Genomic DNA, 27,589 nt, shown 5'->3' with positions numbered 1-27,589 from the left:
TCACTACATTACATACCCCCAGTGTATTATATACCCTCACTACATTACATACCCCCAGTGTATTATATACCCTCACTACATTACATACCCCCAGTGTATTATATACCCTCACTACATTACAGCACCCCCAGTGTATTATATACCCTAACCCCATGACCAACTCCCTCTTATTACGCCCCCTGGTGGTCAGGAAGCTACACACTACAGTAACAGTGAAGCCTCATCTGTTACAACTTATATAACAAGAATTCGTTTTTATAATTGTAACCTAAAACCCAGGACCTTATTAAGATCTATTTTAATCATTTGCTTATTTATAAAATATTTATATAAACAGTAACATGTTTGAACTCCTCTTTAACCTTGTGTCTGTCAGTGGGTTTTGTTCAGTACAGATATTCTGATAAATGTGGCATCGTTTGTTTGTTTGTTTGATGTTAACCTGCTGTGATCATTCGGGAGATGGGCGTGGTGAACTCCTCCTCTGCTCTGGAATTCGAGAGGGAGAACCGACTTCCCCCCAGATACGAATCCCCCAGGATGTCTCGCCGCAGCCTGCGTCTGCACGCTAACTCCGCCCACTACGGAGACGACAGCGTGCTGGACTCCTCGCTCAACCGCAGCGTCTCCCAGAGCTCCCACACCGAGAGCTTCGTTCAGACCAAGTGAGTCCAGGTTACACACCACAGGAACACGTGTAGGATCCAGGCTTGAATAAAGAGCCCTGCACTGCTGTACACAGTCGTTACGGGTGTAATCAGTGACTGTAACTGCACCTCCATCTTAATTCTGTAAACTCTTTCCTTCACGTCTCCGTATGTTTCAGGTCGTTGAGAAGCAGGAGGTCTAATCGCTCCACCTCGGGTTCAGGTTCTATACTCCAGACCCCAGTGAAGAACCAGACCTCAGCGCTGCACATCCACAACAGCAGCATGCACAGCTGTGCAGCCAGCGACGCCTCGCTCCTCTCCTCCCTGCTGGATGAGTCTAGCATCCAGGAACACACGCTGGTGGACAACTTCTGGGGTCAGTGCACTACAGAACCAGAGATCATGTGATCGTGTGCTGTACTGAGATCACGTGATCGTGTGCTGTACTGTGATCATGTGATCGTGTGCTGTACTGAGATCATGTGATCGTGTGCTGTACTGTGATCACGTGATCGTGTGCTGTACTGTGATCACGTGATTGTGTGCTGTACTGTAATACTGAGCTGTGATACTGAATTGTGATTTTAATTGTATTTTTTCTTTCTGATCTAGGACTGGATAAGGACGGAGATCTCAAAGGTGAGTCCAAGAAATTCACAGAACATTTTTGGCTGTTTGTTTATTTGCAGGTTTGGAAAACAGTGAAATAAAAGGAACGTGAATAAATCTGAGAGTCCCGAGTTAGTGTCGTGTAGGTTCCACCCAAAAACATGATGTTTGGTTTTAACAGCATCAAACGGAGTTACACTATATTATACACTATAATATACACTATATTATACACTATATTATACATTATATTATACACTATATTATACATTATATTATACACTATATTATACACTATATTATACACTATAATATACACTATATTATACATTATATTATACACTATATTATACACTATATTATACACTATATTATACATTATATTATACACTATATTATACATTATATTATACACTATATTATACACTATATTATACACTATATTATACATTATATTATACACTATATTATACATTATATTATACACTATATTATACACTATATTATACACTATAATATACACTATATTATACACTATATTATACATTATATTATACACTATATTATACACTATATTATACACTATATTATACATTATATTATACACTATATTATACATTATATTATACACTATATTATACACTATAATATACACTATATTATACATTATATTATACACTATATTATACACTATATTATACATTATATTATACATTATATTATACACTATAATATACACTATATTATACACTATATTATACACTATTATACACTATATTATACACTATATTATACATTATATTATACACTATATTATACACTATATTATACACTATATTATACACTATAATATACACTATATTATACACTATATTATACATTATATTATACACTATATTATACATTATATTATACACTATATTATACACTATAATATACACTATATTATACATTATATTATACACTATATTATACACTATATTATACACTATATTATACATTATATTATACACTATATTATACATTATATTATACACTATATTATACACTATTATACACTATATTATACATTATATTATACACTATATTATACATTATATTATACACTATATTATACACTATAATATACACTATATTATACATTATATTATACACTATATTATACATTATATTATACACTATATTATACACTATATTATACATTATATTATACACTATATTATACATTATATTATACACTATATTATACACTATATTATACACTATAATATACACTATATTATACATTATATTATACACTATATTATACACTATATTATACATTATATTATACATTATATTATACACTATAATATACACTATTATACACTATATTATACACTATTATACACTATATTATACACTATATTATACATTATATTATACACTATAATATACACTATATTATACACTATATTATACACTATAATATACACTATATTATACACTATATTATACACTATAATATACACTATTATACACTATATTATACACTATAATATACACTATATTATACATTATATTATACACTATATTATACATTATATTATACACTATAATATACACTATATTATACACTATATTATACACTATAATATACACTATATTATACATTATATTATACACTATATTATACACTATATTATACACTATATTATACACTATAATATACACTATATTATACATTATATTATACACTATTATACACTATATTATACACTATATTATACACTATAATATACACTATATTATACATTATATTATACACTATATTATACACTATAATATACACTATATTATACATTATATTATACATTATATTATACACTATAATATACACTATATTATACACTATATTATACATTATATTATACATTATATTATACACTATAATATACACTATATTATACACTATATTATACATTATATTATACACTATATTATACATTATATACTATATTATACACTATAATATACACTATATTATACACTATATTATACACTATAATATACATTATATTATACACTATATTATACACTAATATACACTATATTATACATTATATTATACACTATATTATACACTATAATATACACTATATTATACACTATATTATACATTATATTATACACTATATTATACATTATATTATACACTATATTATACACTATATTATACACTATATTATACACTATAATATACACTATATTATACACTATATTATACATTATATTATACACTATATTATACATTATATTATACACTATATTATACACTATATTATACACTATAATATACACTATATTATACATTATATTATACACTATATTATACACTATATTATACACTATATTATACATTATATTATACACTATATTATACATTATATTATACACTATATTATACACTATTATACACTATATTATACATTATATTATACACTATATTATACATTATATTATACATTATATTATACACTATAATATACACTATTATACACTATATTATACACTATTATACACTATATTATACATTATATTATACACTATAATATACACTATATTATACACTATATTATACACTATAATATACACTATATTATACACTATATTATACACTATAATATACACTATTATACACTATATTATACACTATAATATACACTATATTATACATTATATTATACACTATATTATACATTATATTATACACTATAATATACACTATATTATACACTATATTATACACTATAATATACACTATATTATACATTATATTATACACTATATTATACACTATATTATACACTATATTATACACTATAATATACACTATATTATACATTATATTATACACTATATTATACACTATAATATACACTATATTATACATTATATTATACATTATATTATACACTATAATATACACTATATTATACACTATATTATACATTATATTATACATTATATTATACACTATAATATACACTATATTATACACTATATTATACATTATATTATACACTATATTATACATTATATTATACACTATATTATACACTATAATATACACTATATTATACACTATATTATACACTATTATACACTATAATATACATTATATTATACACTATATTATACACTATAATATACACTATATTATACATTATATTATACACTATATTATACATTATATTATACACTATAATATACACTATATTATACACTATAATATACACTATATTATACATTATATTATACACTATATTATACACTATAATATACACTATATTATACACTATATTATACACTATATTATACATTATATTATACACTATAATATACACTATATTATACACTATATTATACACTATAATATACACTATATTATACATTATATTATACACTATATTATACACTATAATATACACTATATTATACACTATAATATACACTATATTATACATTATATTATACACTATATTATACACTATAATATACACTATATTATACATTATATTATACACTATATTATACACTATATTATACACTATATTATACATTATATTATACACTATAATATACACTATATTATACACTATATTATACACTATAATATACACTATATTATACATTATATTATACACTATATTATACACTATAATATACACTATATTATACACTATATTATACACTATATTATACATTATATTATACACTATAATATACACTATATTATACACTATATTATACACTATAATATACACTATATTATACATTATATTATACACTATATTATACACTATAATATACACTATATTATACATTATATTATACACTATATTATACACTATAATATACACTATATTATACACTATATTGCCAAAAGTATTCGCTCGTCTGCCTCGTCAAGTTTTTCCACACCAAACTGGCTCATCCACGTCTTTATGGAGCTTGTGCTTTGTGCACTGGTGCGCAGTCATGTTGGAACAGGAAGGGACCATCCCCAAACTGTTCCCACAAAGTTGGGAGCATGAAATTGTCCAAAATCTTTTGGTGTGCTGAAGCATTAAAAGTTCCTTTCACTGGAACTAAGGGGCCGAGCCCGACTCCTGAAAAACACCCCCACACCATAATCCCCCCTCCACCACACTCTACACTCGGCACAATACAGTCAGACAGGTACCGTTCTCCTGGTAACCACCAAACCCAGACTCGTCCATCGGATCTCCAGACGGAGAAGCGTGATCCATCCATCCAGCTCTAGAGTCCAGTGGTGGCGTGCTTTACACCACTGCATCCGGTGATGTGAGGCGTGGATGCAGCTGCTCGGCCATGGAGACCCGTTCCATGAAGCTCTACACACTGTTCCTGAGCTCATCTGAAGGCCACATGAAGTTTGGAGGTCTGTAGTGATCGACTCTGCAGAAAGTTGGTGACCTCTGCGCACTATGTTCCTCAGCATCCGCTGCCCCGCCCTGTCATTTTACGTGGTACCACTTGGTGGATGAGTCGCCGTCGTTCCCAATCGCTTCCACTTTGTTATACCAGCACTGACAGTCGACTGTGGAATATTTAGTAGTGAGGAAATTTCACCACTGGACTTGTTGCACAGGTGGCATCACGGTACCACGCTGGAACTCACTGAGCTCCTGAGAGCGACCCGTTCTTTCACTAATGTGTGTAGAAGCGTCTGCATGCCGAGGTGCTCGGTTTTATACACCTGTGGCCATGGAGGTGATTGGAACACCTGAATTCAATCATTTGGATGGGTGACTGAATACTTTTGGCAATATAGTGTTTAAACACCCAACCACAATCAGCACCACCGTGTGTGTGTGTGTGTGTGTGTGTGTGTGTGTGTGTGTGTGTGTGTGTGTGTGTGTGTGTGTGTGTTTATTTGAATGTAATGCTTTATGGTTTTTATGTTGAGGAGTAATGGGACCTGCAGGTAGAACATTCTGGACTACAGAATCAGTGCAACACTCAGTACCTGTACTCTGTGTGTGTGTGTGTGTGTGTGTGTGTGTGTGTGTGTGTGTGTGTGTGTGTGTGTGTGTGTGTGTGACTCTTCCTCCCTCAGATCAGACTCTCCAATCAGAACACAGCCTCACTTTTATTAACAACGATGCTCATGTGGCTCACGCGGCTCAGACCTCCAGCGTCCAGCACGGCTACATCTGTAAGGACTGCACCACCCGCCTCTCTAACAGGAAGGAGTCCTTCACCAAAGCCTGCTCCTCCTCCTCCTGTTCCTACTCATCAGCTCCTCCCAACTCCACCGCCGTGGATGGTGCCACCGCCGCTGCCATCGCCGCCGCAGCTTCCTCCTCCCCCTACACTACAGTGTACACACGAGAGAAGAACCGCCGGCACAGAGCTGGTGAGAGTCACACACACACACACACACACTCACACTCACTACCATTACATGGTTCGTTACGTGTACTGGGAGGGTAGTGCAGCACCCGACTCTAACGCTCACTGTGTGTTCTGGTGTCACAGAGGGTAAGGTGCTTAGTCAACAAACTTTATAAAATAAAGACCTCAGTTTATTTTATTATATTAATATTAACACACAGCTTACTCATATCTCGGGGGAGAAAACAACCCCTGCTCCAGATTTCACCCACTCTCATCACTGCCAGTTCCTCTGGTGCAATTCTCTTTCCACTTGTACCGCACCCATGCTGGTCGAGGAGAGCTGAGACTATCACACACCCCTTCCAACACACACACTCACCTTTTCACCATAAAGAACCGTACAGCGCACAGAAAAACACTCCACCACTAGTGCAGGCGCCTCCACCACACATGTGCTCAGCTGTAATGAGACCCACACACGCTCGGCCAGCGTCGCCGCCTGGCATCCGAACTTTGAGGTTTGGAGATCTGAGTGGTGGTGAACTAGCACATTAGTGCATTAAATCTCTATCAAAATGTCGTTTTAGATAGATAAATAAATACTTTATCAATCACGAAGGAAATTAAAGCCCCAGTAGCATAATACAACAAATTATTAACAATACAGTACAAAACAAAAGCAAACAGAAAAACTACATAAAATGGATCACTGGTAACTGTAATGACTATGCATGAGGTTTCACCCTAGTTTTAGTCTAAAGTTAGATTAAATATTATTCAATAATTTAATAATTTAATTACTAAAGTGACGTGTGACAAAATTGCACAATGAGTTAGGCCAATATAGCCATATATATATACATGCACATATACACATATACATACATATACACACATTCTGCCACTGTTACCAGTGGTTCCAGTTTAATGCCGACCACTGCACCAGCTCGCCTAATCAGTTTGTCCAGTCGTGCATCATCTCTCTTTTTAATGCTCTTCTTTTACACACACAGGGAGCACAGTCACGTTAAAACAGTACAGCAGGGTTCTTTGGGTGGGTCGTGAGCCAAAAAAAAAAGATAAATACATGCATTTTAACAGGCACATAAACTCAAAATGAACTTGTTTACGGACGCCCCCTTGTGGAGACTTTGTTACATTTTGTAAATCGCAGTGGGACCAGATCGCCATTTGTATTTATGAAGTATATTTTGTTTTGTGTTTTGATGTGTTTGGGCTGCCTGGGTCGCAGTAAAAATCATAGACAACGTGTGGGTCGCTTAAAAAATGCTTTAAAAACCCTGCAGTATCCATACTACACACACACACACACACACACACACACACACACACACACACACACACACACCATATGTGGATTTGTTTTTGTGTTTCTGTAGAGATTTGGTTATGTGCTTTAATGTGTGATGTAATAATCTGTAGTATAATAATCCAAACAACCATTTCTACTACAAAACCCTGTACGTCATAATATATACTCTCACTGACCTTACACGTGATTTAGGATTCATCTATACTGCCCTCTGCTGTATTAGAGCAGTTACTCAACATGGTGTGTGAGTGTGTGTGTGAGTGAGCTGGTGTGCTGTGATACAGCAGTGTTATTTATAAACTCTTTGATTTAACAGAAATGCTTCAGTTGAGACCTGGCGTTTATGTTGTGTGCACCGTGTGTGTGTGTGTGTGTGTTACCGTGTGTGTGTGGTTTGTAGGCGTGGTGAGGCGGCTCTCTGAGGCCGTTGTGCATTACAGTAGAAAATCCGCCGCGTCTGTAGCGTGTGTGTTTACTGTGATCATGCAGAACGTTCTGCTGAAGACGTGTGGAGAGAGTAAAGGTACCAAAATCTGCACCCTCAACCTCCATCCTGTCCTCAATCCTCACCTACAACCTCCTCCTGTACTGTAACTGTGGGGATCCTCATCCCTCCTCCTGTACTGTAACTGTGGGGATCTTTCTTCTTCTCTTATTTAATACACGCTGTCTTCACTTCTCACTTTCATGTCACTACAATAATAATCAGCTATTAAACATCACTGACCATACCGAGGCATCATGTAATCACAAATAAAAATGTTGAGGTCATCACACCACTTCTGATCATGTGGAGGGTTAGATGACACTCCTTGTATAATAGATTTAATTTTACTGTCTGTTGTTCATGCGCTGATGTTGGAGCTTTATTTGATTTGGGTGATTTGGTGAAGAAACCAAAACATAAAAAACACCAATAAAAAGTGAACAGCCAAACGTCATTAATTAAAGCTGAACACACATACGTTCATAAAGAGGAGGAAATACTGCACATCAAAGCATGATCAGTGCACCCTCGGTGCCCGTCCCACGCCCAGATCAAACAAAATAAGGAGGGTCACTGTGCAGCACCATCGATCAGCCAGCAGAGGGTTCCTCATAACTGCAGCATTGACGCCCTCTGCTGGCTGATCGACGGTGCTGCTCGGAGACCCTCAGATGAGTTGCTCATCGTCCATATAGGTGCCCTGCCTGCCGGTAGCAGAGCTGAAATTCTAACCCCTGAGGTCGAGGTATCGGCACTGGTGTGCGAGCGCCCCAAAAGTGCCAGTTGTTGTAAATCGATGTTCTCCTTTCTTTGATGAATAATTTTTGGAACAATATCCAGAGCTCCTATTTTATAGTTTCTGACTCGGCTTAATGCTGCCTCGTAGTTTAAGTTTTTGTGAAGGGGGGGGCCGGGGGGGTCCATTTGGGGATGATAAAGCACTACTGATGATGGTGGTGAAAAACGCTGATGTTTGATTTGGTAGCTCTCTGTCTGGACTGAACCTTCTGGAACGAAGCTGCTGTTTGTTGTCAGCACTCCAGGCTGAGATTTACACTGCATGCAAATCACACACACACACACACACACACACACACACACACACACACACACACACACACACACACACACACCTCTGTCCTGAACACCTGTCTCACTCCTCGTCATGTGTGTGTATATTTGTGTATAGTTCAGAAGTGTGTGTGTGTGTGTGTAACCCTGATCTCTCTGCAGCCCTGCTGTCCTCGCTGACTGACCGGTGTGTGTGGCTGGTCAGGAGGGCGGCGGCCCTCACGCTGCCGGCTCAGTACGCCGGGCTGAGCAGGTCCGCCGCCGCCGGCTGTGCTAACGGAGGTAAACCTGGATGCTCCTCTGGCCGTCCTCCTCCTGATCTCTGTACGATTCTAACCTCACGTCTCTCTCAGTTCCTCTCTGAGCTCGCGGCGTTCCTGCTGCTCTGGGTTTCTCTTTCAGTCTGTGTGAATCCTGAATCACGTCTGATCTCATTCTGACACCACGGTCCTCAGATCAGCCTCAGCACGTCCTGCACACTTTAACTCTTCCTCCTGCAGTAATCAAATACCTCTCCTCTCTCCTGGGCATCACCGTGGTTACATGCAAATCCGGTCCGCGCCCGCCCCTGCTCGTCCCGGGCTCCGATCGCCGGGGGGGAAAATGGCTGCAGGGTGAACGAGAGGGATATAAAGATTTAACGTTGTGTTGTGCTGCTTTTCTTTAGGTCATGCTAGTTACTGTGGAACCATGAATTTAAATGAACAGGCGATTCACAAGGATCAGCAAATTCTCAACGGGCCGCTGTGTAAGTACTTAATACTGCGTTATCCTCACACACACACACACACACACACACACACACACACACACACAGGCTCGTCTCATCCTACACTCGTGTCGACGTCTGTAGTTTAATCCAGCTGAATTTAATCCTAGTTTTAAGTCTTCGTTCTTTAGGTTTTAATTCTGCTTCTTGGTGCTGGATTGTTGGTTTCAGGAGCTCAGTGAGAGAAACTCCACACACACACACACACACACACACACACACACACACGTTCTGTAGCTGTGATTTCTCTTCATCCTACAGATTATGATTTGTATTCTATACAGTATGGGTCTGTGTGAAGCCCTAGTGTTCTCTCTCTCTCTCTCTCTCTCTCTTTATTTATAAATTGGGGCGTCAAGGACAGTAGGCACTAGGTTCTCACACAGACCCTATATACACCCATCAGCCATAACATTATGACCACCTCCTCGTTTCTACACTCACTGTCCATGTTATCAGCTCCACTTACCATATAGAAGCACTTTGTAGTTCTACAATTACTGACTGTAGTCCCATGGTCAGGACCCCCACAGAGCAGCTATTATTTAGGTGGTGGATGATTCTCAGCACTGCAGTGACACTGACATGGTGGTGGTGTGTTAGTGTGTGTTGTGCTGGTACGAGTGGATCAGACACAGCGGCGCTGCTGGAGTTTTTAAACACCGTGTCCACTCACTGTCCACTCTATCAGACGCTCCTACCTAGTCGGTCCACCTTGTAGATGTAAAGTCAGAGACGATCGCTCATCTATTGCTGCTGTTTGAGTCGCTCATCTTCTAGACCTTCATCAGTGGTCACAGGACGCTGCCCACGGGGCGCTGTTGGGTGGATATTTTTGATTGGTGGACGATTCTCGGTCCAGCAGTGACAGTGAGGTGTTTAAAAACTCCAGCAGCGCTGCTGTGTCTGATCCACTCATACCAGCACAACACACACTAACACACCACCACCATGTCAGTGTCACTGCAGTGCTGAGAATCATCCACCACCCAAATAATAGCTGCTCTGTGGTGGTCCTGACCATTGAAGAACAGGGTGAAAGGGGGTAACAAAGCATGTAGAGAAACAGATGGACCACAGTCAGTAATTGTAGAACTACAAAGTGCTTCTATATGGTAAAATGGACAGTGAGTGTAGAAACAAGGAGGTGGTCATAATGTTGTGGCTGATCGGTGTATATCTGCAGTTTTTTTTACACGTGTTGTATCCCGACAGGCGACGACTGCAAAGGAAAAGAGAATTCGAGGACAGTCCCAGTCTCCCTGTTCCGACAGCTAATCGAGTCTGTGTTCTTGCTCGTAGCGTACACAGGTTCTGTAGCTCTGCTCTCTAACACTCTCTTGAACCTGTTCATGATGCCGGTTCAGTAGGTGGAACTAACTCTGCTGTGTTCAGGTGGGAGTCTGCTGAAGGTGCTACACAGGATCCTCTCCTCGGTCTGGTTCATCATCAGGAAGACGTTCTCTGCTCTCTATTTGGCTGTTGTGTCTCCAGGTCGTGATTACGGGATTGATTTTCGTGTTGTGTTTCTCTGCATGAGATCCTGTAGTATCCAGTAGCAGCGCTCCTGAGCCTCGCTTTTAACCCAACACCCTTACCTCCCGCCCCCCGGGGCTTTCTCCGCCGTCTAATCCAGCAGCTCTGGTTTCAAAAGCTTTACTTTTGTCCTCTGTGTGGTGTGAGACGCTCGTACAGGCTACACGCGTCGGAGTCGTGTACTGACTCATTTTGGGTTGGGTCGGTTTGACTCAGCTGGAGGGAAATATTTAAATATTAGTCATTAACAAATGATACACACACACACACACACATGCAGCACTCAAACACCAGGTGAAGTAAAACCTTCATTCATTCAGCTTTGTTCACCTGAGTAAACATTCCAGACCCTTTCCCTCGTCCCGACAGGATTTAGCAGGTTCAGGCGGAACCAAACCTGTCCAGGTTCGAGAGTCAGACGAGATTCCTCTGAGGGTCTCTGTGCAGGGGCATCGATCAGCCTGCAGAGGGCGTAATTGCTGCAGTGATGAGGAATCCCCTCCGGCGTAGCAATTACGCCCTCTGCAGGCTGATCGATGCCGCTGCACAGAGACAGGGGATAACTGAGATCAGTGTGTGACTCTCTGTCTGTGTGTGTGTGTGTGTGTCTGTGTGTGTGTGTGTGTGTGTGTGTGTGTGACTAACTCAGTCTGTGGTTTCTTCCTCCTCCTCCTCGTACCCGGTTATTCATCCTGATCTCTGGCCGCAGCTTTGCAACCTCCTCACTCGCTTTACTAATAATTCTCAGGTCTGATGTTATGATTGACCGTGTGTGTGTGTGTGTTTGCAGGCAGTGCAGCTTCAGGCATGATACAGTGGCTCGGAACAGCCTGGTACCAGTTGGTCACGCTCAATTCCCTCATCAACATTTTTTTCTTGACCAGGTGAGTTTTATGATCATGTCGTATTACAGCGGTACCTTGTAACTCAACGTCCCCTAAACTCAACAACCTTCATGGAGAAATTTGTACCTTAAACTCGACGTTTGTGCGACTGTCGGTTTGTTCAGGTAAACCCTCAACAGCGTGTGGAATAAGCGTCAGATCCAGGGTTACAGCTCCACATGTATCTGTGTTTATCTGGATTCTCCTCCCTGTTTCACTTTTAAACTTGTGTTACAGCTCCAGCTTCTGAGAAATGGTGAGAATCAGAATCAGCTTCTCCCAGAGTCTAAAACGCTTCTGGTTGAAAATAAAGCTTAACGTGGTTTAATGTAGTAAAAGAAGGAGACAGGAGCACTAAACTTCTCTTCATTATTACTGCTCATAAGTTCCTCCACTAATCACATTCCTCACTCGCTGTTTTACTACAGTAAGTCATGCTGAGTTTTGTGCACCGCCGTCACACTTCATAGGAAATAACGGCACAGCGGCGCAGAAGCGGTTTTGTCACTTCTCGTGTGAATGCGCCGGTGCTGAAGGGAATACGGTATTCCAACATCGAGCATCTCCAGCATTAAGAAACGTCAGGAAACAATAAAGAAGTATAACTAAAGTGCAGCTTTTATTGTATTATTATTGACCATGGACGCATTAACAGGTTCCCCAAACATCCTTATGGGAAAAAATACCTCGAAACTCAACGTCTTTAAAACTCAACACCACTCCCAGAACCAATTAACTTTGAGTTTCAGGATACCGCTGTAGATATTAAATGTAATAATAATAATACTAATATTTAACTCTTCCTCTAGGATCATGCCAATTCTGCGTAAGATTCTCCTGGTTTTAATCCCCTTGCTGCTGCTGTTTGGTGAGTTTAGTCTCAAACCAGATCATGTTTGTGTTTGTGTGGGATGATCTAGATCAGGGGGTCCAAACCTACGACTACGATCAAATTAAAGTCATTATGCCGCTATTAATCAGGTTTTAATAAAACTGTTTGAACAGTTTGACCTCTGGGTGGCGCTCTCACATAAACCAGATCTAAATCTCTCCCCGTCTTCTTTCCCATTAACGTCACACCTACGTTAACGTTCCCCAGTTTGTGGATAAACGCGGCGGCTCCAGAGAAACGAGAACTAGACGCCGAATGCAGAAGGTTTCAGGAGCGTTGAGAGTTGAGAGGGAAGTGGGTATGTTTAATTTAAAGATGTATAATCATATTGAGGTTAGGATTATAAACCGGTGAGTGAAATCACGACACTGTGGACGATCATTCATCACTCACATAAACAGGAAGTAATCAGGAGCTCTGTTATATTACTGAAGAGTCTGTGGCCCCGTGGTTGTGGCCCCGTGGTTGTGGAGTTTGGACACCCCTGATCCTAGAGGTGGTTTATCGTTATCTCAGCACTGTGATGTGTAGATGTGATTGTGATGGTTGTTCCCCCCCTCAGCTCTGCTCTCACACCTCAGTCTGGCAGGATTTTTACCCCTCTGGCCGGTAGCGAACGTCACCGAAAACGTCACCTCAGAATCACTGGTGGATATCGCTGATGTAGAAGGTGACGTGGCCACCGAAGTTCAGCCTGAAGTCTCATCACCACAGCCTGATATCGGCCAACCAGACGAGGACGAGGTTCAGGTAAATTAACAACTGGTTCTACCTGTGATCTTTAGGGCTGTGTAGCTTAGTGCTGATATTCATAACATCCATCAGAAAAGATGCTGCTGGGTAGTTGGGATATTTTCATCATTTAGAGCAGCGCTCCCCAACCTTTTTAGCACCACGGGCCGGTTTCATATAAGATATAATTTCACAGACCGGCGGGGGCGAGCTTTTTTCAATGCAACAAGACGCTGCTCCCACCTAGTGGTGATTGGAGACACCAGCACCCCAAGAGTATTGGAAATATAATTGCTCGTAGCGATCTCTAATTATTTATTCTTTCTGTGCGACCCGGTAATAAATGACCCACTGACCGGTACCGGTCCACGCCCGGTGGTTGGGGACCCCTGCTTAAGAGTGTAGATTTTACAGAAAGTCTGTGGCAAACCAGTTCATACTAAAAAGATTTTACCTTTATACTGGAGCATGATGCAAAATATCCACATTATTTTTGTAAGAGTTGAATAAGCAGTCCAGACCCCCACTCCTGACCGAGGAGGGTCGTGACTAACACACAGGGCTCTGACACGTGTGCAGTACTGACCGCACCAAGGTTCATACAGAGAGCCGCACCGATCTCCATTATCCCCCGTCTCTGTGCAGCACTATCCATCAGATGTTCTGAGATACCAACAACTACACTGTACCTCCAAACACGACTTTTCATGATTGTTATTCAGAGCTTAGATATGTTCTGCTGCTGCAGTTCCTCAGAAACTAAACACGTCTGGAACTGTCTGTCTGACAGGAGCAGGAGACGGCAGCGGCGGCCGCGGTGGACACTGAGCGGCTGGCGCGGATAGAACAGAGCCTGGCATTGCTATGGAAGCAGGTGAAGTCGTCGGGCGGTAAACAGGACCAGCGGCACGCCGAGGTCCTGGGTCTCTGTAACTCACTGAAGGACGAGCTGCATGAGAACACGGACCGTGAGCGCATGGGTACGTGGGTGAGCGCTCTGCTGGAGCAGAAGGTCGTCGTGCTGAGAGAGGAGCTGGAGAGAGAGGTGGAGAGATCTCACCAGGTCAGAAAACACTCAGAGGGATGAGATGATCAAGTGCACAGTAACAATCGTACAGGAGAATATACCAAACTACTTTTCTTCCTCACATGTTTAGGGTCAGGACGAGGGTGAAGGTGAAGGTGAGGGTAAGAGTGAGGATGAGGGTGATGAGAAGGTCCAGGCTCAGGATTCCCGACTAGACAAGCTGGAAGTTCTTCTTCAGGAACTGGCTCTTAAAACTGAGGTATATGAAGTACCTGCTCTCTCTCTCTCTCTCTCTCTCTCTCTCTCTCTCTCTCGATCTAAACACCTTCTCTCCTTACTTCTGAACTAATTATATCTTTATTTTTCCTCTGAAGGAGCTACAGAAACGTCAAGAGACCGAGACCCCACTGTCTGTAAGGTCAGTACATCAGATCATTATAATAGGAGTCTGATTTAATGTTCTCAGTAAAGTCATTATTATTATTAGGGTCTCTCTAAACTCACAGTAAATTGTGCTTCATTTCATGGAGCTGTTTCTTCAAAAATGACAGATTTCACTGATATTTAATCACACTTCACCTCAGTCGTTAAATGAAACGATAGAATAAATGAAGCTACGATACACAGCACAGCTACATTAATAGATGAATGTAAACCCAAAATAATCCAGCGACGGTGCGAGGCTTCATGTTCTGTCTCTAATACCAAAATTCTCCTCCGTGTTTTCACCCCCCACATCCACAGAATTGGTCGTTAATTTTCCAGACTCAGTTATCCGAGTAGCTGCTATACTCTTCCACATCTTGGACATTTTTGCTGCGACCGAAATCGCATACTTCCATACTGAACAGTACATGAAAGCAGTATGCAAGAGCGGTCAGTGTGTCCGAACAGTAAAACATTAAACAGTACGCGAAAAGTTTTTTTGAGTATGCAAACGATGCACTCTTGCGGTCCGATAATCTATCCCATAATGCAGCTGGAGCTGCAAAGGCGTTCAAAGCGAAGAAGAAAGATGATGGAAAGAGGAGTAAGACAAACGTTAAAAATGTATAACATTATGAGCAGCTTTGTGGAGAACGACAATGAATTTTGTCTGATTTTACAATGGTTATAAATAGGGATGCATCAATACCATTTTTTCCCAACCGAGTACAAGTACGTGTATTTTTATACTTGCCGATACCTATTTAGAATGATGGAGTTAATAAGTTAATGGAGGTAATGAGTAAAAGGGGTTAATAAATATTTTTGCAGTGTTGGTGTTTTGTTGTTATGTTTTGTAGAGAACGATCAGGTCAGAAATACTGTAAAAGTCTCTGCATGGTGTTTAAAACGATGTTTATAAATGCTCCTTTCTAATTTCTACATCGTCTCCGTTCATATAAGCGTTCATATGATTCCCTCAGCACTACTCGCCGTGTGCAGGACCTCAGTCGTATCTGCTCCGGTCACCGGTCGGCATCATTAAGCTCCGTCTTAAAAAACACCGTCTGCAGCCGTCAGAGGACGATCGTAGAGCTTTCAAATAAAAGATCAAAGTTCTCCACGACCCAAATCATCCAAAGTTTGGTGCTACTTAAACCTGGTACAGAACTAAAAGCTGGTTTGTTCACTGTGTAAAGCTTTGATGGTACCACAGCAGCACCGGCGCCGTGCTGCACGTCTATATCGTTTCATTACGCTTCTTAATCCTGGAGATCTTGGAATAGCGCATTTCTTAGCGAGTTCAGTCAGACCGCCGCGCACTTTACTGCGTCGGGCTCGAAGCACAAAAAGCTTCTCGTGTGAATGCGCCGGTAACAGCGTAACACTCAGCACCGTGTTTACATGGTTTAGAATGTGCAGTAAGTGTTGAGTGAATGTGGAGGTTAGGATCGGGGATCGTTCTGTCGTTACCGTACGCTGGACTTAATGAGACGCGGCTACATCTAACTATTTTATCTCTGCTATAAGGTGAAGCACGTTGCTGTGTGTACAGAACAGCATGAACACGAGCTGCACTCTGTTTAATATGGAGCACCTGAGAATGTGATCATATGAACATAAACCCTGTTTACATTTAGTTCTGGGTTACATTATTATCACCTACAGTTTAGTGTTACAGTAAAAGAAGATTCAATCAGATCCTGAATTACATTTTTTGGAGAAAAATGAATCGTTCAGATTAATCGACTAATCGATAAAGTAGTCTACAGATTAATCAATAGAAAAATAGTTGTTAGTGGCGGCCCTAAAATGAGCAAAGACGTGCATGTATTCCTCTAAAAATAGAGTTTTAGGTGAGTGAGGGAGCTTGTGCTGGACCTGATTCTTTAACTCACATTGCTGAACTCATACAAGAGCAGCTTTAATCACTCGGTCACCACAGTGTGGCGCTCTGTTTTAGGACTTTTACCATGTTTTTACACTGATCTGATCCCTCTGTTCTCCTCCTGATTGTGTGTTTCAGTGGTGGCGAGGTGGACGGTGCCGCTCACGCCGCGTTGCTGGCCGAAGTACAGCGGTTGGAGGCGGCCCTCGCCACCCTCAGGACTGACCTGCAGGGGGTGATGAGCTGTAAGGGCAAGTGTGCACAGCTGGATTCTCTTCACACCACCGTAAGTGATTTTATTGGTTGTAAAGCTTTACTGTTGATCACACTGGAGCGTGTGGGCGTGTCTGCTGTCAAAGTACAAAATCCATCCTGAGCTACAGCAGGACTCAGATCTTCTCTTGTTCACCGAGTTTGTGTTGAGTAATAAAGAACCTGAAGCTCTCACAGACTTCAAGAGAAGGAAACTACAAACGTAAACCCTGACAGTTTCCCAGTGATCCTGAATATGTGGTTCTGAGCTCGGTACCACCAACACCTACTGAAGGAACAGCTTCAGACACTCTGGTGGCTCAGCAGCAAAATACACAACCTCTGAGATCTGGGGTTTGAATCTCAGCGGTGCTATCACCCGTCTGTTAGCATCAAACTCATTCTCACCGAGGGCCACGTCTGCATTACGGTGCCTTCAAAGAGCTGATTGTAACGTATCCTGCTGTGATCGCAGTCGCCTTTTAATTCTTGGACAGTTTGTTGTTTTTCTTGGAGGATAAATTTTGTGTTTGGTGTCAAAATGCCAAATTTATTCTGTATATTTATAACGTATATCTACATTTATCATGTATATTTATAACGTATATTTATAACCTACATGATTGTGGTTTTGGGATTATGTGTAAATATTTCTTAGCGTCACTGGTTGGAAAACCGTCTCAGTTAAACGCTGATGTGGAAACACTGACATCTAGTGGCGGGATGAATCAAATCACTTTGCAGGTCACAAAATCGGCATGCATTGTGGGAGATGCAGTTTATGTAGGATCTTACAGTGGATTTTAGTACAATCGTTTATCTTTTAAGCTCTCACAGGCCACATAAAATGACGTGGGCCTTGAGTTTGACACGTGTGGTCTACATAGACATTAATTCTGAGCGATCTGACCGATTGGGAGGTGCATGCATCTCTGAGTGCGCTTTCAGTGCAGGTCCCAGGCCCGGATATAAGAAGAGTTGTTTCAGGAAGGGAATCGGGTGTAGAAACTGCACCGGATCAGAACGATTCACTGTGATGATGCCTAAATACACGAGCAGAAATAAAAACAATTAAAGTACCTGATTTCTTCTTCTAAAGTATTGACCTTTGACATATCAGGTTGGCACACGTGATCTGATGTGATCTGATGTGGGGTGATCTGATTGGAGGTGATCTGATGTGATCCGTTTTTACCGGTCAGGTCTCGGAGCAGATCCATCAGGAGTTCCAGACTCTGCTATACGGCGCTGATCAGGCTGAGGGAGACGATCCGCCCGAGTCTCTGCTGCAGTGGATCTCGTCTCGGTTCGTGAGCAGCTCGGACATGCTGACCTCACTCGCCGCTATGGAGAAGAGCATTCTGGGAAACTTGTCTCTCCAGCTGGAAGAAGTCCAACAGAAACCGAGTGAGGAGCAGATCACACGGACGGTGCAGCAGGCCACGGAGAGGACCGGACTATCAGACGGGGTAAAGCACAACTCGATTTAATTTAAATATAGGATTGATTGGGATGAATCGGCACTCACACCGGTTGTCTTCTCTCTCTCTGTGGTGAGCAGGACGTGCAGCTGATTGTACAGAACGCGCTGAAGCTTTACTCGGAGGATCGAATCGGCCTCGTGGATTACGCTCTGGAGTCTGGAGGTACGCTGTGGTCCTGAGGGGTGCGGTGGTGCTCTGAGTTTTTGGGTCCATAATTTTTGGCACCCCTAGTAAAGAAATGTGTTTTAAATCAACTTTTAGTCTTAATTTTAAATTAAAAATCGAGACGAGAATTTGAAGAGAGAAACTTCAGCGGGCGGCAAAAGAAAATTACAAACTTGGTATCTTTTTTTTTTTATTATTATTATTTTTAATCCCCTTTGTCTGCTAATTTAGTCATATCCAGTACCTGATTGTGTAACCCAGTGGTTCTCAAACTTTTTCTGTCACGCCCCCCTTTGGAAGATGAAAAATTTTCATGCCCCCCCCAACAAAATGCTGACAAAAATAGGTGAAGTTTAACTTGAAAATTGTTGAAATAACTTCAAAGATCATGAATGTTTCTTTCACCTTTATTCCAGTGATTTCTGTTGTACTTTATCAAACCACTTTTTGACACATCACTGAACTGCTCCTTCAATCAGTCTGTTATTTCAAATATAAAAAATGTTTATACATTTTGCAAACACTTTGCAAAAAAGCTAAAGTTGTATCTGTGCCAAAAACATGATTTGTGAGAGTTCAGGTCTTATCACTGTATTAGTGGCTGTTTTTACTTTTCATCCCTGTCAAATACCCCTGTATCCACATCCACATTTACCTTCTGTACATCTACACCAGGGGTGCACACACTTTCATGGTTTGAGATCTACTGATTCAGTCTACAGGTCATCACCATCTACTGTTTAAGGTTGGCCTCATCATTTTTCATAAAAGCTTTGAAGCTTTTTAAATGCGCTTCAGTTCCTGTACTGATATTCAGCTTCACACTGAGCTTATTCTGATGATTTGCTCTGAATGGTATCGGTCAGGTTTATGCATCTGGACAGGAGCCGCTGATACTGATTCTCAAGCAGTTTTTCAGGTGTTTATCAGTAAGGGTGGTGCAATATTTACACTTCATCATTTTCATGTGGGAAAACGTCGATTCACACGAGTAGGTTGATCTGAAAAAGCTGTCAAATATTTGGCAATTGATGCTCTCTAATTCTTTTATGGTTACAGCACCTTTTCATGTAGAGTTGTAGAAGTTTAGTTTTAATTTTAAATAAATTTTCTGTATTTGTAATTTAAGTGGCTTGTTTCACCTAAGTGCAGCGTTTCATATGAATGTCAGATAACAAACCACAAATTAAACACAGTGGCCACATTTCATGTCAGTCACGCTGACCTGTTTGAATGAGGCACGATGTACCAGCGTGCACAGTGTGATCGACATATTGGTCACCCCTGATCTAGACTCTGTCAGAATTAATACTTCTAACCTGAAAGCAGGGTTTGTTTATTGTACACCGTGAAAAGATTCCGACGTTAAAACATTGGTTCCGCGCTTCATTTCTCCACCCGTCAGACGTGCCCCCCTTGTCATGCCTCTGCGCCCCCCAGGGAGAAACGCTGGTGTAACCGCTGCCGCTTTTACAATTCTTGATCTGCTTAAGGAGAGTCAGCTTCCCACACGCCCCCCCCCCCCCCCAACCTGAGCTCCCCATAACACCCTTACAATCAGGGTTCACTAACTTCTGCATCATATCAGCAAAATTATTATTATTATTATTAATAGAGTATTATTATTTTATTATTTATTTTGCTTACTCTTATTTATCATTATTTATACAGGGTGGGCCATTTATATACATACACCTAAATAAAATGGGAATGGTTGGTGATATTAACTTCCTGTTTGTGGCACATTAGTATATGGGAGGGGGAAAACTTTTCAAGATGGGTGGTGACCATGGCGGCCATTTTGAAGTCGGCCATTTTGGATCCAACTTTAGTTTTTTCAATGGGAAGAGGGTCATGTGACACATCAAACTTATTGAGAATTTCACAAGAAAAACAATGGTGTGCTTGGTTTTAACGTAACTTTATTCTTTCATGAGTTATTTACAAGCTTCTCTTTGTTTACAGCCATTGACATGTCGCAGAGGTTAACACGTGAGGAGCGGGTAGAAATTGTGTTGATGTCTGGTGAACGCAGTACCCGGGTCATTGCAGCAGATTTCAATGCAAGACACCCTACGAGACCACCCATCTCCCATGCTACAGTTAGCAAACTGCTTGCCAAGTTTCGTGAAACTGGTTCAGTGTTGGATTTGCCAAAATGTGGACGCATGAAAACTGTCACTAATGAAGAAACATCAGTGGCTGTCCTAGCTTCATTCAGCAAGAGCCCACAGCGTAGCACTCGCCGCATGTCACTGGAGAGTGGCATCAGTCGAACATCCCTTCGGCGGATATTAGCTACTCACAAATGGCACCCTTACAAACTCCAGCTGCTGCAGCATCTCGACGAGGATGACCCAGATCGGCGCACTGAATTTGCAGAATGGGCAAAACAAAAATTGGAACAGGACCCTCAGTTTACACAGAACATTTTGTTCAGTGATGAGGCAAACTTTTATGTGAATGGTGAAGTTAACAAACAAAACCACCGCTATTGGTCTGACACTAACCCACATTGGATAGATCCCTCCAAGACTGTTGGAACACAAAAATTGATGGTATGGTGTGGTATATGGGGTACAAAGATAGTGGGGCCATTCTTCATCAATGGAAACCTCAAGGCCACTGGATATTTGAAATTGCTACATGATGATGTGTTTCCCTCTTTAAGCACTGAAGCTGGCACGTTCCCTGAGTTTTTCCAGCAAGATGGTGCACCACCACATTATGGGTGTCAGGTCCGAGCATTCCTAGATGAACGGTTTCCTGGAAAGTGGATTGGTCGTCGTGGGCCAGTCGAATGGCCCCCAAGGTCTCCCGATCTGACCCCCTTAGACTTTTATCTTTGGGGTCATCTGAAGGCAATTGTCTATGCTGTGAAGATACGAGATGTGCAGCACCTGAAACTACGGATACTGGAAGCCTGTGCTAGCATTTCTTCTGCGGTGTTGCTATCAGTGTGTGAAGAGTGGGAGAAGAGGGTTGCATTGACAATCCAACACAATGGGCAGCACTTTGAACACATTTTATAAGTGGTCAGAAACTTGTAAATACCTCATGAAAGAATAAAGTTACGTTAAAACCAAGCACACCATTGTTTTTCTTGTGAAATCCTCAATAAGTTTGATGTGTCACATGACCCTCTTCCCATTGAAAAAAACTAAAGTTGGATCCAAAATGGCCGACTTCAAAATGGCCGCCATGGTCACCACCCATCTTGAAAAGTTTTCCCCCTCCCATATACTAATGTGCCACAAACAGGAAGTTAATATCACCAACCATTCCCATTTTATTTAGGTGTATCCATATAAATGGCCCACCCTGTATAATAATTATTATTATCCTTATTATTTTTATAATTATAAGTATCATTATTCTATTATAATTTTTTTTTTAATAATTATTGGTATTATTTTTTTATTAATTGTTAGTATTATTATTTTTATTATATTTTTTTTATTATTATAATTATTAGTATTATTTTATTATCATTATTATTTTTATTATTATCATTATAATAATTATAATTGTTTTTATTATGATATCATTTAGTATTAATATTATTTTTATCATTATTAGTATAATTTTTATTATTGTCATTATTAGTATTATTATTTTTTTTATCATTATTATTATTATTAGTGCCGTCGTTGGTTCTGTCTCTTGCTGACTGTATAGTTGATGTTTCTCCAGAACGTTCTGTTTTCTCTTTGGGTCGATCATGATGATCTGTGACGTATCTAAAACACTTTCTGGTGCTGAATCCTCCAGATCCCTCAGACTCTGATGTTCTGTCTCACTGAACCTCTTTGGTTCTAAACTCTTGATTAGGATTCAGATTTTATAATCAGGATGATAATAGAGGAAGTTTCAGGGCTCATCAGATTAATTTTGTGTGAATTTAAATTAGTTTTGGCTGTTTCAGAAACATTTAATAAAACCATTCATTCTGTGTATCGTTGCTAATGGTTACGGTGGTATTAGTGATTGTATACCTCACCACACTGATACGGTTGCCTGTAGGTGGCAGTATCCTGAGCACCCGCTGCTCTGAGACGTACGAGACGAAGACGGCTCTGATGAGTCTGTTTGGTTTCCCTCTGTGGTATTTCTCCCAGTCTCCCCGGGCCGTCATACAGGTGAGATCCATCTCATTCCTCTATTAATGATTCATACAAATGATGTGCCACGCCCATGTTTATATCATATCCCACTCCCCCACAGCCTGACGTACATCCTGGTAACTGCTGGGCGTTTAAAGGATCTACTGGATACCTGGTGATCCGTCTGTCTGTGAGGATCGTACCCTCTGCCTTTTCCATGGAGCACATCCCCAAAACGCTCTCACCCACCGGCAGCATCAGCAGCGCCCCCCGCAACTTCACCGTCTACGTAAGAGACAGTCATTCACATTATACAGACATTATATATAATCTTTTATATTTTATATATAATTATTAATAATGAAACGAGGTGCTGCACTGAGGTTTCTTTAGTGTAATAAACGTGTTTAGCATGAAACCATAACAGCGGTGAAATAATAACGTGTGCATGTCATGATGCCCCAGCGTGAGAACTGATCCAGGCTCAGTACCTGTACAGCGTTAACGTTACTGACCTGCTGCGCTCAGATTGTGGTATTAAAGTAAAAAACTAAAGGTTCTGACACTAGCTGTGATCGTTGTGAGAATTATCAGACACGTAACACCTCGTATTGTTTATATTTCATTTATTTTATTTACTGAAATTTAACCTAAGATTCAGAAACAGATTTTTTGCTGCAGAAAATGTACACTAGAAGTGAAGCTTAATGTGACTGTGTGAATGCGAAGGTGCCTCTTATTCCACTCTGTACAGGGTCTGGATGATGAGCAGGATGAGGAGGGGAAGCTGCTGGGCGAGTACGTGTACGAGGAGGACGGAGACGCTCTTCAGACCTTCCCTGTCATGGTGAGAGGAAACACTCGCAGTTCAATAGAAATGATCCACCTAAACGCCCGGGTGCTGCAGCGGGATATTCCACTAGCACACCAGCACCGAGATTCTGAACTCCTCAGCGTTGCCACTGGTTGGCTGAGCGCCATCTAGTGGGCAGTGCCTGCTGCAGACATGGTTCTGCTAGGGCGGGATGACCGGACTATGGGGGGGGGGGTCTGGGGGTCTTCAAAGGTTGTGTAAGGACCCTGATTAGTAGAGAGAGGCGCCTGTGCAGAGTGCATGGGTAAAAAGGGTTCCGCTAAGGGCTGCACGTGGGTCGGAGGAGCAGCAGCAATACACCCTCCTCACCTACAATCAGGGATCTACCAGCAGGGGGAGACAAACTGACCACGATAAACTGGGAGAAAATGCAGAAATAAAATAGAATCCACCTAAGCTTCATAATTTGGGGAAGGGGGGGGGGGTGGTTCTTGGTCTCAGTGTTTCCAGATCACACTGGGACCCAGATGTTTTTACTGTAATTTTACTGTAGTTAAGAGTAATAAACACTCGTGACTCGTGTACGTGAATCAGGATGTGAATTATTTAGTGATTCGTCACTTTCAGACCCGTCTGTTCACGTTCTCTCTCTGTTTATATTTCCTCGACCCCCTCAGGAGAGCAACACCGACACCTTTCAGATCGTGGAGCTGCGAGTGCTGAGTAACTGGGGTCACCCGGAGTACACCTGCCTGTACCGGTTCCGGGTGCACGGTGACCCGGCGGAGGAGTGATCTGGAGTTTACAGAAGATTCGATCCCACTGATCCACGTGATCCAGCCTGTAGATCCTTCTCACCATCGCTGGCTTTAGCTTTCAGGTTTCGGATCTGCAGCTTCTGCACTCCCGTATTTCTCAGAAAGGACCGAACCCGGACGGAACTGAGGGAACTCGGTCCAAACAGCACTGGAATAAATAACACTCAGTATAATGGAAGCTAAATAAAGTGTACAGTGTATTTTAACAGCATGTTGTAAATATTGTTCAGAGTTTGTCGGCTTTGAGTGCGTCTATAATTCTGCTAATTCTGTTTCCTGTGTAGTGAGTGAATGTGAGTGCCGAGCTGAGAGAGACTCTTATTAATCACTATTTATTTTTTTAAGTATTTGAGTTGATCTTAGTAAGACTTTATATTGTGTATTTTTGTAAATGCTTTTCAAGTGATTTTGTAATTAAGGGACCACAGGTTGGATTTTGCAATGAAGTTATATTTTGTTTGTGTGGGACGTTTAAATAAAGAATAATTTTATAAATCCTGCTGTCTGGAAGTGACCAGTTGAGCTACTGGTAGGCGTCAGAATCTTTAGGCACCAGTTAGAAATTCTTCATACATAAACTGTGTTGAGTTTCTCTTCATCGTGAGCACTTGGTGCTTTATAACATAAATCTGCTCGACTAGTTTCTAATGTTACACGTTTACATTTAGCAGACGCTTTTATCCAAAGCGAACCACAGAGCAAGTAACAGCAGCAGTGACCAGAACGGAACAATTACCACAACCGAGCTCCATATTCACTGCAGAAGCCCACGCCATAATTACGGCTGTAAAGTTTGCAGAAGAGACTCATGATAAAAAAAAAAATAATAATATGCGCTGACTTAAATCGTGCCTTAAAGCAACTGAATCATGCAAAGCAGAGCATCCAATTATTATCAGTATACAAAGACAAAGATCTATAGACTAACTGAGATGAATTACAACATAAAACTGTGCTGGGTTTCAGGACACAGTGGAATAAGTGGAAATGAAAAGGTGGATAAATTAGCCAGAAATATAAAAATGCAAAATACAACAAACAAAAATCCCTGCAACAGATTTCATGCTGTTAATAAATAAATACATCACTGAAAAATGGCAAACTGAGCGGGACACACAGACAACAAACAATTACACAAGATACATCCAAATACAAGCAATAAGCCAAGAACACAGCAAGGAAGATGAGTGGACCAAGTTATTCACACAAGATGCAGAATAGCTCATACAAAAATCTCTCAATAGTACTTAATAAAAGGAGACGACGCCCCAACATGTAAAAGATCCCCAATACAGCTCACAATAAAACACTTTCTGATCAAATCCCCAAATACACCAGAGAGAGACAACAGCTACACACACCTGGAACTGTTAAAGAAACCGTCAGCCAAGAAAACACTAGAACCGACCCTAAACCTCCCGGCAGGAACAAGAATGAAAACGAAAATATAAATGGACAAATAGAAACAAGAAAAAAAAATGACAATCAAAACATCGATCATACCATAAATAACACAAGTGTATAAAGTGGTGTAAAAATCAAATAAATAAATAAATATCCAAAGCGACTTCATGCTGTCTGAGATACAGTGGTGTCAAATGCTATTTCTACATATCAAAAAATTTACTTGAAAGTGTAGTAGAGTAATGAAAACAAAACAAACCCAACAATTAGGACATGCATGCCGCTCATTCTGAGTAATCGAAGCATTGATTGAAAGGGGGTTGTTCAAAATAATAGCAGTGAGGAGTTCAATTGGTGAAGTCATTCATTCTGCAGAAGAACGGGTGTCAATTTTGGCCCTTATTTAAGGTAGGAGGGGGGGCAAATGTCGCACAGGTTGATCATAGCGCATTTCCTTCTGAAATACTGGGTAAAATGGGTTGTTCCAGACATTGTTCTGATGAACAGCGTACTTTGATTAAAAAGTTGATTTTAGAGGGAAAAAACATACAGAGAAGTGCAGCATATTATTGGCTGCTCAGCTAAAATGATCTCAAATGCCTTAAAGTGACAACCAAAACCTGAAAGACGCAGAAGGAAGCGTGGAACTACTGTTAGAATGGATTGAAGAATAGCCAGAATGGCAAAGGTTCAGCCAGTGATCACCTCCAGAAAGATCAAGGAACATCTGAAGTTCCCAGTGAGTACAGAAGATGATTAAGTGAAGTCGATTTACCAGCAAGAACTCCTGCAAAGTCCCGTTGTTAAGAAAAAGACGTCCTGAATGGGTTCAAATTTCCCAA

General features: G+C 40.3%; 1 protein-coding gene across 6 annotated transcripts; it reads left to right on the top strand.

Annotated features, from left to right (window-relative positions):
• The first annotated feature begins 474 nt into the window (after nt 1–474).
• On the top strand, nt 475–25,838 carry sun1a (Sad1 and UNC84 domain containing 1a). 6 transcript variants are annotated; one of them, XM_063003357.1, is made up of 22 exons: nt 475–665; nt 827–1,026; nt 1,263–1,289; nt 6,382–6,681; nt 8,396–8,518; nt 9,716–9,835; nt 10,221–10,301; nt 11,538–11,633; nt 11,718–11,816; nt 12,649–12,742; nt 13,552–13,610; nt 14,197–14,384; nt 15,157–15,429; nt 15,524–15,652; nt 15,768–15,811; nt 17,846–17,993; nt 19,162–19,428; nt 19,521–19,605; nt 23,632–23,747; nt 23,833–24,000; nt 24,466–24,558; nt 25,203–25,838. In XM_063003357.1, exons 1-22 carry the CDS (start codon nt 541–543, stop codon nt 25,317–25,319), a joined length of 2,952 nt encoding a protein of 983 aa, XP_062859427.1. In that variant the 5' UTR covers nt 475–540; the 3' UTR covers nt 25,320–25,838. The 6 variants fall into 6 exon arrangements, with proteins under 6 accessions (XP_062859427.1, XP_062859421.1, XP_062859424.1 ...); XM_063003351.1 differs by lacking the exon at nt 9,716–9,835 and having other exon boundaries at nt 482–665; XM_063003354.1 differs by lacking the exons at nt 8,396–8,518; nt 9,716–9,835 and having other exon boundaries at nt 482–665.
• The last annotated feature ends 1,751 nt before the right edge of the window (nt 25,839–27,589 follow it).

This window comes from Trichomycterus rosablanca, chromosome 10, assembly GCF_030014385.1.
Source record: "Trichomycterus rosablanca isolate fTriRos1 chromosome 10, fTriRos1.hap1, whole genome shotgun sequence".
Classification (NCBI taxonomy): domain Eukaryota; kingdom Metazoa; phylum Chordata; class Actinopteri; order Siluriformes; family Trichomycteridae; genus Trichomycterus; species Trichomycterus rosablanca.
Note: the sequence above shows the minus strand (reverse complement) of the source record. Positions and strands in the feature narration are given on the sequence as shown.

Bases quoted from the DNA above. Each gene is read 5' to 3' on its own strand.
- sun1a (XM_063003357.1), top strand. From the start codon at position 541: ATGTCTCGCCGCAGCCTGCGTCTGCACGCTAACTCCGCCCACTACGGA. The intron at 6,682-8,395 runs GTGAGAGTCACA...TGTGGTTTGTAG, and splicing joins GAACCGCCGGCACAGAGCTG to GCGTGGTGAGGCGGCTCTCT. The intron at 11,634-11,717 runs GTTCTGTAGCTC...TGCTGTGTTCAG, and splicing joins CTTGCTCGTAGCGTACACAG to GTGGGAGTCTGCTGAAGGTG.